This window comes from Ixodes scapularis, unplaced genomic scaffold (genome assembly GCF_016920785.2).
Source record: "Ixodes scapularis isolate PalLabHiFi unplaced genomic scaffold, ASM1692078v2 PGA_scaffold0__279_contigs__length_252992795, whole genome shotgun sequence".
In the NCBI taxonomy this organism is placed as follows: domain Eukaryota; kingdom Metazoa; phylum Arthropoda; class Arachnida; order Ixodida; family Ixodidae; genus Ixodes; species Ixodes scapularis.
The window spans coordinates 109,771,551-109,784,197 of NW_024609835.1; the positions used below are offsets into that span (position 1 = coordinate 109,771,551).

General features: G+C 45.9%; 1 protein-coding gene across 2 annotated transcripts in view; it reads right to left on the reverse strand.

Annotated features, from left to right (window-relative positions):
* Positions 1–1,220: 1,220 nt before the first annotated feature.
* Positions 1,221–12,647, reverse strand: part of LOC8032063 (CDK5 regulatory subunit-associated protein 3) — a gene marked incomplete at its 3' end in the record, with an annotated part of 29,904 nt that continues 18,477 nt past the window's right edge. For both annotated transcript variants that reach the window (XM_040205763.2, XM_040205764.1), the window contains 3 exon segments: positions 1,221–1,426; positions 2,230–2,336; positions 2,420–2,534. In XM_040205763.2, coding sequence (XP_040061697.1) covers positions 1,221–1,426; positions 2,230–2,336; positions 2,420–2,534 — 428 coding nt within the window.

The following is a 12,647-nucleotide window of genomic DNA, read 5'->3' on the forward strand; positions in this document are numbered from 1 at the left end:
AAGCGTTTTTTCCCAAATGTAGAAGTGCCCCATCTTCCCTTTAAGTCAGTTAATTAGCTAAAACTTAAATCAGTGAAGACAAAAATATGGTCCTAACTGGAAACTTGCTGAGCACCATTAAAAACCACTAAATAAGTACATTTTAGGGAGATTTGGGCAGCATGGGGAGCGTGGGAAGCGCAGTGGTGCTTTAAGGTGTACCACTCGTGCTAGGCACGTAGCCAGGATTTTGGTCTGGGGGGTCCTGCCCATGAAAAAATGCTCTATGAGGTGGAAATGGAGAGGAGACCCTAGCAAAATGGAATATTTTCGAAAAGGGGGAAGAGAGGAGCCCTTTGCCCCCCCCCCCCCTGGATACGTGCCTGACTCGAGCAATTGAAGAGGCACATGGCTGGTGATGCGAAAACGCATGTTTTTTTGTCTCTTATCATCTGCATTTCCACACCGCCAGCCTTGCGTCCACTGCACGACTGTAAACTTCAGTGCACCAGCACGCCGCCTCCCATGTACCCTACATTTTTCTAGAATTTACTTATTTACCGTAATATCCCAAGATGTACACCCCGAAAAGGTAATCTATTCCTATTTATGGCTTGATTTGCAATTTTCTTTTAAACACCGAATGGTAGCCCACTCTTAGTAATCGTTGTGTTCGGATCAATGATGACCTTAGAGTAAATACTTCTAGTTAACTATGGCAGGATATAAGCGAACATTGCTCACTGAGAAGTACAGTCATCTTTGCTTCATAGCCCCTCGCCACAATAACAAGTTTGGCAGAGACGCGTAGTCCAAAAATAGCATTTTTTCAAGTTTTCTTGACAGAACAATGAAAGTTAGCCTACTCCTTATTTTCACTCAATTTTCTCTCGATTTTAGGTGGGCAATCGTTCGGGATATTAAGGTAGTGATTTTTGAAGACTCTCAGCAAGTTTGTAACTGGAATCATATGTTCCTTTTAACTATAATTAAGAAGTCAATTAACAAATACTACATAAATATCCATCTTATTGTGACAATTAGCCCTTATATTATGTTCCCGTGGCTGTATAACTCACCTGCACTGACTGCGCTAGTGTAGATTTTGTGGCTTTTCGTAAACAAATCTGTAAAGCCTAAAAAAAATACCCCGTATATTACCGGTAGATTTCGGGACTCTAAGCACGTGTAGAACACCGCAAAAAGCCATGCCAGAAGCCGGGTAGCGGAGGTGTGCTCACTTCGCAGAGCTGTGCAGCTGGTAGAGGTGCTGCATGCGCACGGCGGTCATTTGTGCCAGGGAGGAGCGCACCACGTCCAGCAGGGCCCCGACCGACTCCCGAGTGTGGAGCTGCACCTCTGCAGGAGCCTCCTGCAGCACGCTGGCCGACAAGGCGTCCCCTTCCAGCTGCATCTCGCTCAGCCGCATTGCCAGGAAGCACTCCAGCTGCGAGGCAGTGTCGCCAAAGGCACACTCACAGATAAGACGCGCTCCCCCAAGGGGCAGCCTGCTGTCCAAACCCTGCACTCGGCACACAAAACTGCCACAGACATGAGAATTTCCTATAAATCAGATGACAAATTACACGAAAAGTGTCAAGGCCAAGGTATCTTCTTAGGCTACACACTGACTCTAAAGCTTAGGTATTGATACTTTCACAGAATGTTGCCAAAGTTAAAGGCATAGATGTGTAGCCTTTGGAAAGGCTTCGTGTTGCAGACACATGCGTGGGCACAAAAAGCACAGTTCAAAACTAGATTATGAAATGAAAAAAGAAGAAACGTGGATTGCGGGACGGCTACAGATACAACTTTGAATAAAATTTAGTATGAATGTAGGTCAGTTGCAGAGAAAAAGATAGCTATCCGTACAAGCCTAATAATTATAATACTCTTTGAATTCAGCCACCTCTTCTCAAAAGGGGCCTCTTTGCTAAGCAACAGGTTCGCAACACCCGAAAAAAATATGCTCGGCTTATAATGTTCTTGAAATGCGACGAAGGTGCAATAGCACTTCACGGAGGGTTTCTAACAAGCGGCTCTTTCCATCGGAATTTGGCAGAGAATACTTATCCCCGCTAACTTGAGCAGAAAGTTGGGACATCACATCACACGACACTACGACGTTACACGACATCATGTCACATGGAACCATTGAGTCGCACAACAATGTCTTGCGGTCAGAGCAACACGAGCCAGAAAGATCCATGGAGGGTTGCCACGCGTCACTTTAAAAGAAAACCGTCTCACCTCCTGAAGTTCATTGAGAAAGAGTGTCCGAGTCTCCGGGTTGTGCAACAGCGACAGTGCATCTGCTCCCCTGGCCACCTTGGCTCCCCCCTGATCCGACGCAGGCTCTGCGGACCGACGCAGAAAAGGCAGTGAGCCGTGCGAAAGGAGCCAAATGCAAAGGCTGCCCATGGCTGCTCAGAAGACGCACCAGCAACCGCCCCGGGGGCGTCAGCAGCCGTGCCGTCGGCCTCGACGCTGATGTCCCATGAGATGGAGTCTTCGGCGGCGACTACCACGGCCTCCTCTCCTTCCCCAAAGTCCACCTTGGGGCAAAACATGCGGTTGAAATACCAGTGTCTGCATAGCACAGGAAAGTTTGTACAAACAAGCGATCAACGTTTTAATTTTTTTTTTCTTCTCATAACTAGTAGAAGACTGCCAACTGACTGTGTGTTTGTGGTGTAAAGGGTTCTCTTGGGACACCAACTAGCAGGTGTGTTGGTATGGAGCTGTGATGCTCATCAATACATTGTCCGAGTAAATTTAGGAAATCTACCCATGGTGGACCTACATATCTGGAAATGCAGGTAAGTGCAAGATATGAGTGGAATGAAAAAAAAAAAAAAACTTTGTCTTTAGCAGTTACTGTTATGTTACACACTTACCCTATACTGGTACAGAAATAATGTGCAGCCTGCACAAAAGAACCTTGCAAAGCTTTGTTAACTGTGCCTGTTAATTATTATGTGGATGAATCTAGAGAGTGATAGATTAGATTCCATGGTTCTAACACTAGGTGTGGGATGGTAATTAAAAATATAAAATATAAAAAATGTGCTCTGAAATTTTTAACTGATTGAAATGAAGCGTATTCAAGCTTGGATCCTCCGAGAGTTTTATAGAAAATTTTTCTATAGAAGAATAAGCACATACAGTCGAGCCCTGTTGTATATAACACTAGGATATTTCGAATTATTGTTTATATCAAACAGTCCGAACAACCCTTTGAAAATTACATGTAATTCTATAAGTGTGCTTCTGTACCGAACTCCCATGGTAAGCACACTCGATATAGCGAAAAAAGCCCAGCCTCCCGGCGCTTTTCCTGGGATCCGATTGCGCTGGTGGCAAGCACATTGCTCCAGTTGCTGCCAGATCACACACTGGAACACTGCTGTCACTGTGCGACTCTTTAGCCCCAAAATAAAATATGCAACAGCAAAAAAGTCTTTGACAAGTCGAGTATGTGACAACAACAGTTGTGCAATCGCACTTTGAACTATACTCATTGTTTATCTTTGTTTCCCTTTTTCTTTCCCTGTTATTGCTTTGCCAGTTTTGTTTCGCGTTTTCTTTTTTTACTCTCTGACTTTAATCAGCTTCATGTTTTGTTGCTTGCTTGAATTTTTTCTGTAGATCAAGAAAGAAACTTTCATTTTTTTTTTAATTCTTTTCGTGTTTTGTTGCCCGTGCTGTATGAAGGTCGCGGCCAGGCGCACGCGAAAGGACGGCGGTGTTTGCTGCCCTTGCCAACTACGGCTTAACAAGGCTCTACGGTATTTATCGGCTCTTGGGTGCTGTCTCTGGTAAGTTCTTGTTTGTCAAGCCCTTTGGTATTAGCAGAGACACGTGGAAATTTCAACTGGAGCTTAAGTTAAAGGGATTGTTCGGTCAAAACCGGACGTTCCTAAGCTTTTGCGCTCATTAGGTCGAGGGAGCCTTCATATAGACAAACGTCATATTTATTGTGATATATGATGTTTCCACATTAATTAAACCTTTCATGAGCATGTGTTTGAAACCGCACCCTGAATTTCGCCAGTGTCAATGACTGACATCCGTAGCTGCTGCGTGACGTCACATAACGCAAAGGATCGTTGGATGGTCAGGATAACAAGCGTTGGTCAATGGACGTCTTTTATTTGTTTCGAATTATATAGTCTTTTAGGCTGTACCCTCAAATATGTTCCTAGTAATGTACCTAAGCGAGTGTAAAAAAATTGCGCCTTTCAGCAGGACATTACTTGAAGGCAGCCGTTAGCTTCCAGCAAACATATGCCGTTTCGAGCATTCGCAACTGCGACGGCCACTGATCAGACAAGGAGCGCTTGCAAAGCTAGAGGACACAGATTGTGTCTCTGAAGCGCCATCTGGGTTCACGAAGTGACATCTGGGCTTACATATTGGGGGATCCACTGGATCGGTGACGCGGCTGAAGGTCGTTCTTTCAAAGGTGATGCCCGCAGGTCGAAGGCAAACAACAAATCATTCAAAATGCATGTAACTTCCTAGATCGTCACTTGACTCGGAGAAGCTTGGTGAATCATAATCACGCTCTGATTGATTGATTGATTATTAGGTGTTTAATGGCGCAAAAAGCAACATAGGCCATGCTGCGCCAAAGAGATAATTAAAAGACTCTATAGTAGAAGGAAGGAATTACTATGCAATGCACTATGCAGAGGATCTATAACTGGTGCAGGTAGCCAGTTTTTTTAAGAAAATCTAAAATGTGATCAAAAGGAACTAAAGGTTCATCTCCCAGTAAGAAGACTGGATGAAATGGAAGATATCCAGAAAGTAAAGGAAAACTCGTCCGGCGTTCCTGATCAAAAAATTTGCAGTGCCATAGAATATGCAGTATAGTTAGCGATTCACCGCAATGCTCACAGACTGGGGTGTCCTCACCACAAAGAAGATGTCGATGGGTGATACGTGAATGTCCAATTCTCAAGCGACACATTAAGACTTCATGGCGACGGTCTCTATGGTGCGAACTCTCCCATAACTCCAAACGTGGTTTGATAACATGTAGCTTATTATTTATTTCTTTGTCCCAGTCTTGCTGCCAGGCATAATAAACTGCTTTTTTGAGAACCGGTTTAAAATCTTCTTGAGGCAGCTGAACAGGTGTTTCCAGAGCATCCTTAACGGAGGCTGCTAGCCTATCCGCCTTTTCATTACCTGAAATTCCCACATGGCTTGGTACCCAGCACAGCTTGATATTGTATCCCATTTGGAAAGCCAGGTTTAACTCTGCCTGTACTTGTTGCACGAGCAGATTCTTAGAATCATTGAGGGAACAGAGAGAAAGGATAGCACTCTGGGAGTCCACAAACAAAATAGCTTTTTTGATGTTGTTGCCTAATATATATTCAATAACCATGAGCACACCATAAAGTTCTGCAGTAAAAATGCTGGCAACAGAGTGAAGCCGTCGAGCTTTTACAAAGTGTTCTGAATATACAGCTGAACCGACAAAGTGTGGAGTTTTTGCACCATCAGTGAAGAATTGTGCATAGTCCTTATACTTAGCTTGCAAGGCCATAAACTCTTGCTGAAGAACTAGTGGTGCAACAGATCGCTTATTGTATTTCGCTAGCGACCAGTCACAGGTATAGTGAACCGCCTTCCAAGGAGCAATGCTTCGAACTCTCGTCATCAAGCTACGCTCAGGGAGCGCAAGTTGCAGGGATGTAGACATGCATTGAATGCGGAGGCATAAAGGCCGTACTATACTTGGCTTGTTCTCAAAAAGACGTGAAAAAGGAGATACCTGCAAGCAACGATAGGATGGGTGTTCAGGATCAGATTTGACTTTATAACTATAGCATAGGCTGAGGAACTGTCTTCGCTTTTCTAGTGGCATTTGGTGCGTCTCTGCATACAAACTCGGAACAGGCGACGTTCGGAAGGCCCCCGTGGCAAGTCGAAGCCCAAGGTGATGCACAGGATCCAGCATTTTTAAAGATGACGGTCGTGCCGAGCCATATACAACTGCACCATAATCGAGACGGGAACGAACCAGCGAGTTGTAGAGTCGCAGGAGGCATCTCCTGTCAGAACCCCAGGAGACGTGTGCAAGTACCTTGAGAACATTGGCAGATTTAAGACACTTTCGCTTCAGTTCCTTTAGATGGGGCTGAAAAGTGAGCTTCTTATCAAAAATAACACCCAAAAACTTGTGTTCATGCCTAACGGTTATGTCAGTGCCATTCATCTGCAAGCTGGGATCTAGCGACAACCCCCGACGTAATGAAAAAGGCACGCACACTGTTTTTTCTGGTGCAAACCGAAAACCATTTTCATCAGCCCACTTACTCATCCTATTTATTGCTATCTGCAATTGGCGCTCACAAATTGACAAGTTGCATGAGGAGAAAGCAATCTGGACATCGTCTACGTACAATGAATAAAAAACTGATGATGGTATAACTGCAGCGAGGCTGTTGATCTTAATTGCGAACAAGGTAACACTCAAGACACCTCCCTGTGGGACGCCGTTTTCCTGTGTAAAAACATCCGAGAGCGTGGATCCCAGGCGGACCTGAAAACAACGGTCTGTCAAGAAGTCCTTTATGCAACGCAGCATGCGACCTCGAACACCGCACCTATACAGGTCCTGAAGTATTCCGTACCGCCATGCCGTATCATAAGCTTTCTGTAAATCAAAAAAGACAGAAAGGCAATGCTGCCGGTTCACAAAAGCCTCACGAACAAAAGTCTCTAACCGGACAAGGTGATCCAAGGTTGAGCGACCTCTTCTAAAACCACACTGGTTTTTATCGAAAATTTTCTTTTGTTCTAGAATGTATACTAGCCTTCTGTTTATAAGCCGTTCATAAGTTTTTCCTAGACAACTAGTCAAAGCGATAGGCCGATAACTTGCTGGTAGGGAAGGGTCTTTGCCAGGCTTCAAGATGGGAATGATGTGTGCTTGCTTCCAGCACTGTGGAAAACAAGAAGCTGCCCATAAATGATTAAAGAAAGACAACAAATTCATCAAGGATTCAGCCGACAAGTGCCTCAGCAGTTCATAATGAATCATATCTGGGCCAGGTGCTGACTGCTTCCTTACTGCAAGGGCTATTTCAAGTTCATACATTGTGAACGGCCGGTTGTAACCAGTATCACTTCCAGAGAAATCAATTGGCTGTTTTTCTGCCAAAGACCTGAACTTTTTAAATTTAGTACTGTAATTTGAAGAACTGGAGACCTCTCGAAAATGATCAGCAAGAATGTCAGCCTGATCTTTTAGTGATGGGGATGATGAAGGAAAAAGGGGAATACTGAAGGAGTGGTAAGTACCCCGAATTTTCCGAACACGATCCCATACCTCTTTTGCAGGAACAAAACTGTTCAGAGAGGATACATATTTTACCCATGAGGTCCTCTTGGCTTGTTTTCGTGTCCAACGAGCTTTTGCTTTGCACTGTTTGAATTTAATCTTGTTCTGAACAGTCGGGTACCGCCGAAACCTTCCCCAAGCCTTATTCTGAGCTTTTATGGTGGTCGTACAGTCCTTGTTCCACCAAGGCCTGCATTTCTTGGGAATATTTCCAGAAGTTCGGGGAACTGACAGAGAAGCAGCATTTATAATTTTTTCAGTAAGGTAAAGAGTCGCTTCCTCAGGAGACATAGCTAAAAAAACAGCGGGATCGACGGCTGCCTCCAGAGAAAATAAAGACCAGTCGGCTTTATCTAATTTCCACTTGGGAGCACAAGCTCGAAGAGAAGGAAGGGATACTGAACTTTCTAAAATTACAGGAAAATGGTCACTACCAAAAGGATTTTCTAAAACCTTCCAAGAAAAACAAGGAAGTAAAGCAGGTGATGATATGGAAAGATCAATGGAAGTAAAAGTATTATGAGGTGCACTAAAAAAAGTCGGTTGTCTCTTGTTTAAAAGGCAAAGGCCAGATGACAGTAAAAACGTTCTATGACACCACCACGGGAGTCTTGACGACCACTGCCCCACATGGGGTGGTGTGCATTAAAATCTCCTAAGATTAAAAAAGGTTGCGGGAGTTGGCCCACAAGTCCTTGCAGGTCATGTACATGCACTGGAAGGTTTGGTGGAAGGTAAAGCGAGACAATTGTAATTAGGCGGTCAAGCAGAACACGAACTGCTACTGCCTCTAAGTGGGTCGCAAGAGGGACAGGAGCACAGGCAATACCACTCTGCACAACCACAGCTACTCCACCAGAAGAGCTGTTGCAAGAAACACGGTCCTTTCTAAAAACCTGATGTCGCCGTAATACCTGTGTATGTGTTTCATTAAGATGAGTCTCCTGTAAACAGATGGCAACAGGCTGGAGCTCATCGAGAAAAAAGTTGACATCATCAATATTTCGTAAAAGACCGCGGCAGTTCCACTGCATTATACCTATATTTTTAACCATTTAAAACAAAATAAGTATAACATACAAATTCTACTAAAAAGCTATATTCCTTACGGTTTAAAATCTATTTTTACACGCGGTGCACTTTGTTTTTTGGGGGGGTTATTCTGCCTCCGATTAGAGTCACCGGAGGCAGAGGGGGTGGACTCTGATCTTGAGAGGAGAGCCTCCTCATCAGATCTCGACCCACCCTCATCCATGGGCTCGTCTGCAGTTGCTGGCAGCTGGCCCTTGGAGGTCGACTGCTTTGGCACTTCCCCAGGCTTCCTCTGGGGAGCAGAGGTGTGGGGAGGTAGGCCCCGACCCCGAGAGGTCGAAGCAGCTGGTTGAGCAGGAGACGTCATCTCCTGTTCTGAGGTGGATGCTGGCAAGGCAGCATTCACCTTGCGGTTCGGAGGCGGTGCCACCGGCGCCGCTCCCGGGGGTTTCGAGGGGGACCGTGATGGGAGATGCAGGTCGTCCGGAGACGTCTGCGTTCCCATCGAAACCATTGGCCGAGCTGGTCCCCTCCGCACGGCCTCGGCATAAGTGCCTTTTGAAACAAAGGCAAAACGCTTCTTTGCCTCAGTATACGTGATGCTTTCAGTGACTTTTAATGTAACAACTTCTTTCTCGTCTTTCCACACAGGGCAAGAGCGGGAGTATGCCGGGTGGTTGCCACCACAGTTTGCGCAATGGGGCTCATTATTGCACGCATCTGTGACGTGCTCCTTGCTGGAGCACTTTGCACAGGTGTCCCTTCCCCGACAGTTCCGTGACCCATGGCCGAACCTCTGGCACTTAAAGCACCGTTGAGGGTTCGGCACATAAGGTCGGACACGGCACTGAAGGTAACCTGCTTTTACAGTCTGTGGCAGAGTGGTTGAATCGAAAGTCAAAATGATGTGTTTTGTCTTCCGTTCCACACCATCACGGCGGATAGTGATTCGTCGTGCATCTGTAACTCCTTGACTAGAGAGGCCCTCAATTATCTCTGGCTCAGGTGAGTCAAGCAAGTCATCCTCAGAAATGACTCCTTGAACACTGTTCAGTTTGCGGTGAGGACTGACGCTTACCTTGTAGTCGGAGACAAGGTTGAGTTTGAGAAGGGCATCACTCTGCTGCTTTGTGTTGACCTCGACAAGGAGATCATCAGAAGCCATCTTTTTTGCACTGTAATTGGAGCCAATAACACCTTCAAGAACTTTGGAGACCAGAAAGGGAGAAAGTTTGCCAAGTGGCTTGTCACCTTCCGAGTGCATTACAAGGAATTTCGGGAATTTCTGCAGTACGAAAGATTCTTTCATCATGTTCAGTGCTTCGGTGCGGCCCCTTTTGGGGGGCCGATCAAAAGGTTTAAGTTTGGAACCCATATGAAGGGGGAGGGTTTTCGGAAACTGTGGTGCACCGCCCACCACCGAGCCCAACAAGGGAATAGGTAACGCTCCATAACAAGAATGGCTTGGCTGAAGACGTTACTCTATTAGTGCTGCCCAGTTTCTATAACCAAGTGTGGTTCTAGACAAGGTGTCTGTCGCCACCCAGGGTTAGCCCTTGCCGCCAAAAGAGTTGAAAAAGGAAAGAAGAGAAATGAGAAGAGTGAAAAGAAGGAGAAGACAAGGGTGAATGGAAGGGAGGGGATAGTAGAAGTGGCAACTAGACTGAATCATCCTGGCCGGGCCTTACCAGGACTCCCGTCTATGAGAAGCGGGGGCCGAAGTGGTGTATTGCCTCGCCCGGGGGGCCCCGAAGGGTCCAAACCTACCCCGGGCTTGGCTCAACCACCAGGATGCCCTTTTCCCCAGACACGGGAAAGCCACGCACAGCCATACGTGGGCGGGCGAACCCGCATGGCTCGGGGTCCGTGGAGACGCCACTCTCCAAACACCTGCTTTCACAGGTGCCCCCTGCGGGGTAATCACGCTCTAATTTCACACGCGGGTCAAACAGAATCGGACTGCACGCATGCTAAATATAACTTTTGGCATCGTCTCAAGATGGCCTAGTTGTTGGTATTGGTTTCACTGCATAATCAAACCGATTGATCTGATTTGGGTGAGGAGTGGGTGGACATAGTTGATTATTGTTGGCACAGCTTCACACCTCAGCTTACAAGCCTTCTGTCCACTTAGAGCTTAGCTCGTAGCTCTCTTCTGTGAGATGACTGCTGCATAAGCGGGATCTCAATCTTGATGGGAGCCCAGTGCTTTCTATGCACGGCAATGATTCACTTTGCTAGTCGCTGCACGTCTCGCAGATCGCAGGTACTACCCGGTGGTTGTGGCACCCAACTGCGCAACAACGATCTCACCCATCCACGAAACAAGTCGAGAACAACAACAAGAACGAAGCACGCTGCGGCATTCCCTCGCAGGAAGATGACGAGACGGAAATGCTTGCTTTGCGTTATGTGACGTCAGAGCTTCAATGTTGCCAACATTAGCACCATTTACACTAGGAGGCGACTGGAGCAGTTTAAAATTCATTTACTTATGCAGAGGGGCATATAAAATTCGGATATTGCATGGATGATGCGTTTCGATGCAATAACAATGATATTCAATTGTTTTCTCGAACACAAAATTGGACTGGAGAATCCCCTTAACATACTTCTGTATATAGAATCATTGATATATCAAACTATTTTTGATCCCCTTTGAATTCGACATATCCAGGTTCGACTTAAGTAACTGGCCTGGCACCTCAAAACAGGCACCACAAACAAGATGCCCGTTGGTGCCAGTGGTCCTGACCAGCTGTTAAAGTTTCAGAACTATCTGTTATCTTATTCAACTGTTATGGACCAACACGCAGCCCTGACATCACGCCGCTGTAGTGGCACTGCTATTGGCAGGGCACATGCGCAAACGCTCCACTTCACGCAAATCTAGTTTCTGTGCACACACAGTTCCTGCACCTCGTGCAAGAACTGCGCGTTTGCTCACAGCTCGTGGGGGCTTGTTTGTAAACAGCGCGCTGGCCTTTAGACCGACACGCGGGCTTGGCGTCACAGAGCTGCGGCGGCGCTGCAATCGCGCTCAAGCCGGGTGGTGTGCGCAGAAGGGCGCACGTTTCACATGGACATCATAGCATTCCAGCATGCCGCAAAGCTGTGTAGCCGATTGCACCGAAAGGTACAGAAAAGGTGGCGGAGTGAGTTTCCACAAGTTTTCAACGAACCCTGAAAGGCGTAGAAGGTGGATAATATTTGTGGATCTAAAAGAATGGTCGCCTCGTGTGAACGATTGTTTGTGCAGCAAGCACTTTTTGGAAGATTAGTGTCCGTCCTGAGGCTATCTCTGTCCTGAGGCTCGCTTATGTGCAGGAAAACCGTTGTCTGATTGAGAACACCCGGATTTTGTTCCCACGGTGTTTGCACACAAAACACCGGCCAAGCGCTCGTCGGTGGCTTGCTACGCCCGTGCTACCAAGCGGAAGGAGATCGGCGACAGGACGGCAGTGTTGTAGGCGTTACCGAAAAAAAGTAACGAGATATGTTACTTGCAACTCGCAAATAAAAGGAACGCGTTACCGACCACATTTCTCAAAATAAAAGGAATGTGTTACCGTTATCAATAAAAAGCAATGCACGCTACTTTTGCATTACTTTTTTAATTATGATTTTACTCGTTTTACTGTTTTGACGGTACAGGTATGCGTAAGCTCATACTATTTCAAGAAACATTATAATCATGCAGAAACTGACCATAATTAATTTATCTCTTTTTAGAGTTTCACCTAAATACTCACGCGAAAAAATGCAAAGAAAAACGCAGAAAACTAAAGAATTCACATGGCATGACGCCTACAAACACAGAAAAAATTGAAGTGTAATTTCTTTAAGACTCGGGAAGAAGTAGTAACGAGCAACTTAACTATGTTACATGTTACTTGAAATAGTAATGCATGTACATTACCCGTTGCTGTTTTGAAAAAGTAACGAGTCGTTACTATGTTACTGAAAAAAGTAACCCATTACCATCAGCACTGCAGAACGGACAAAGTGTTACTGCTTTGTCCGTATATCAAACCTTGACTTCAAGACGCTGTGTGTATTTAATCAATTAATAAATATACTTCAGCAGACCCACAGTCTCCTGATCCCGCCGGCAGTGCGGAAAATGGCTCGAAATAATTGTAGGCCTCGAGGGACTTGCGCGCCTGCACCGTGTAGGCCGTGAGCTGGCTTGGCGAAAAAACTAAATAAACGACGACGTGAGCCGTCGACGTCGGTGACAACCACTTCACGTCGGAACTCCAGCAGGCCTTGTTTA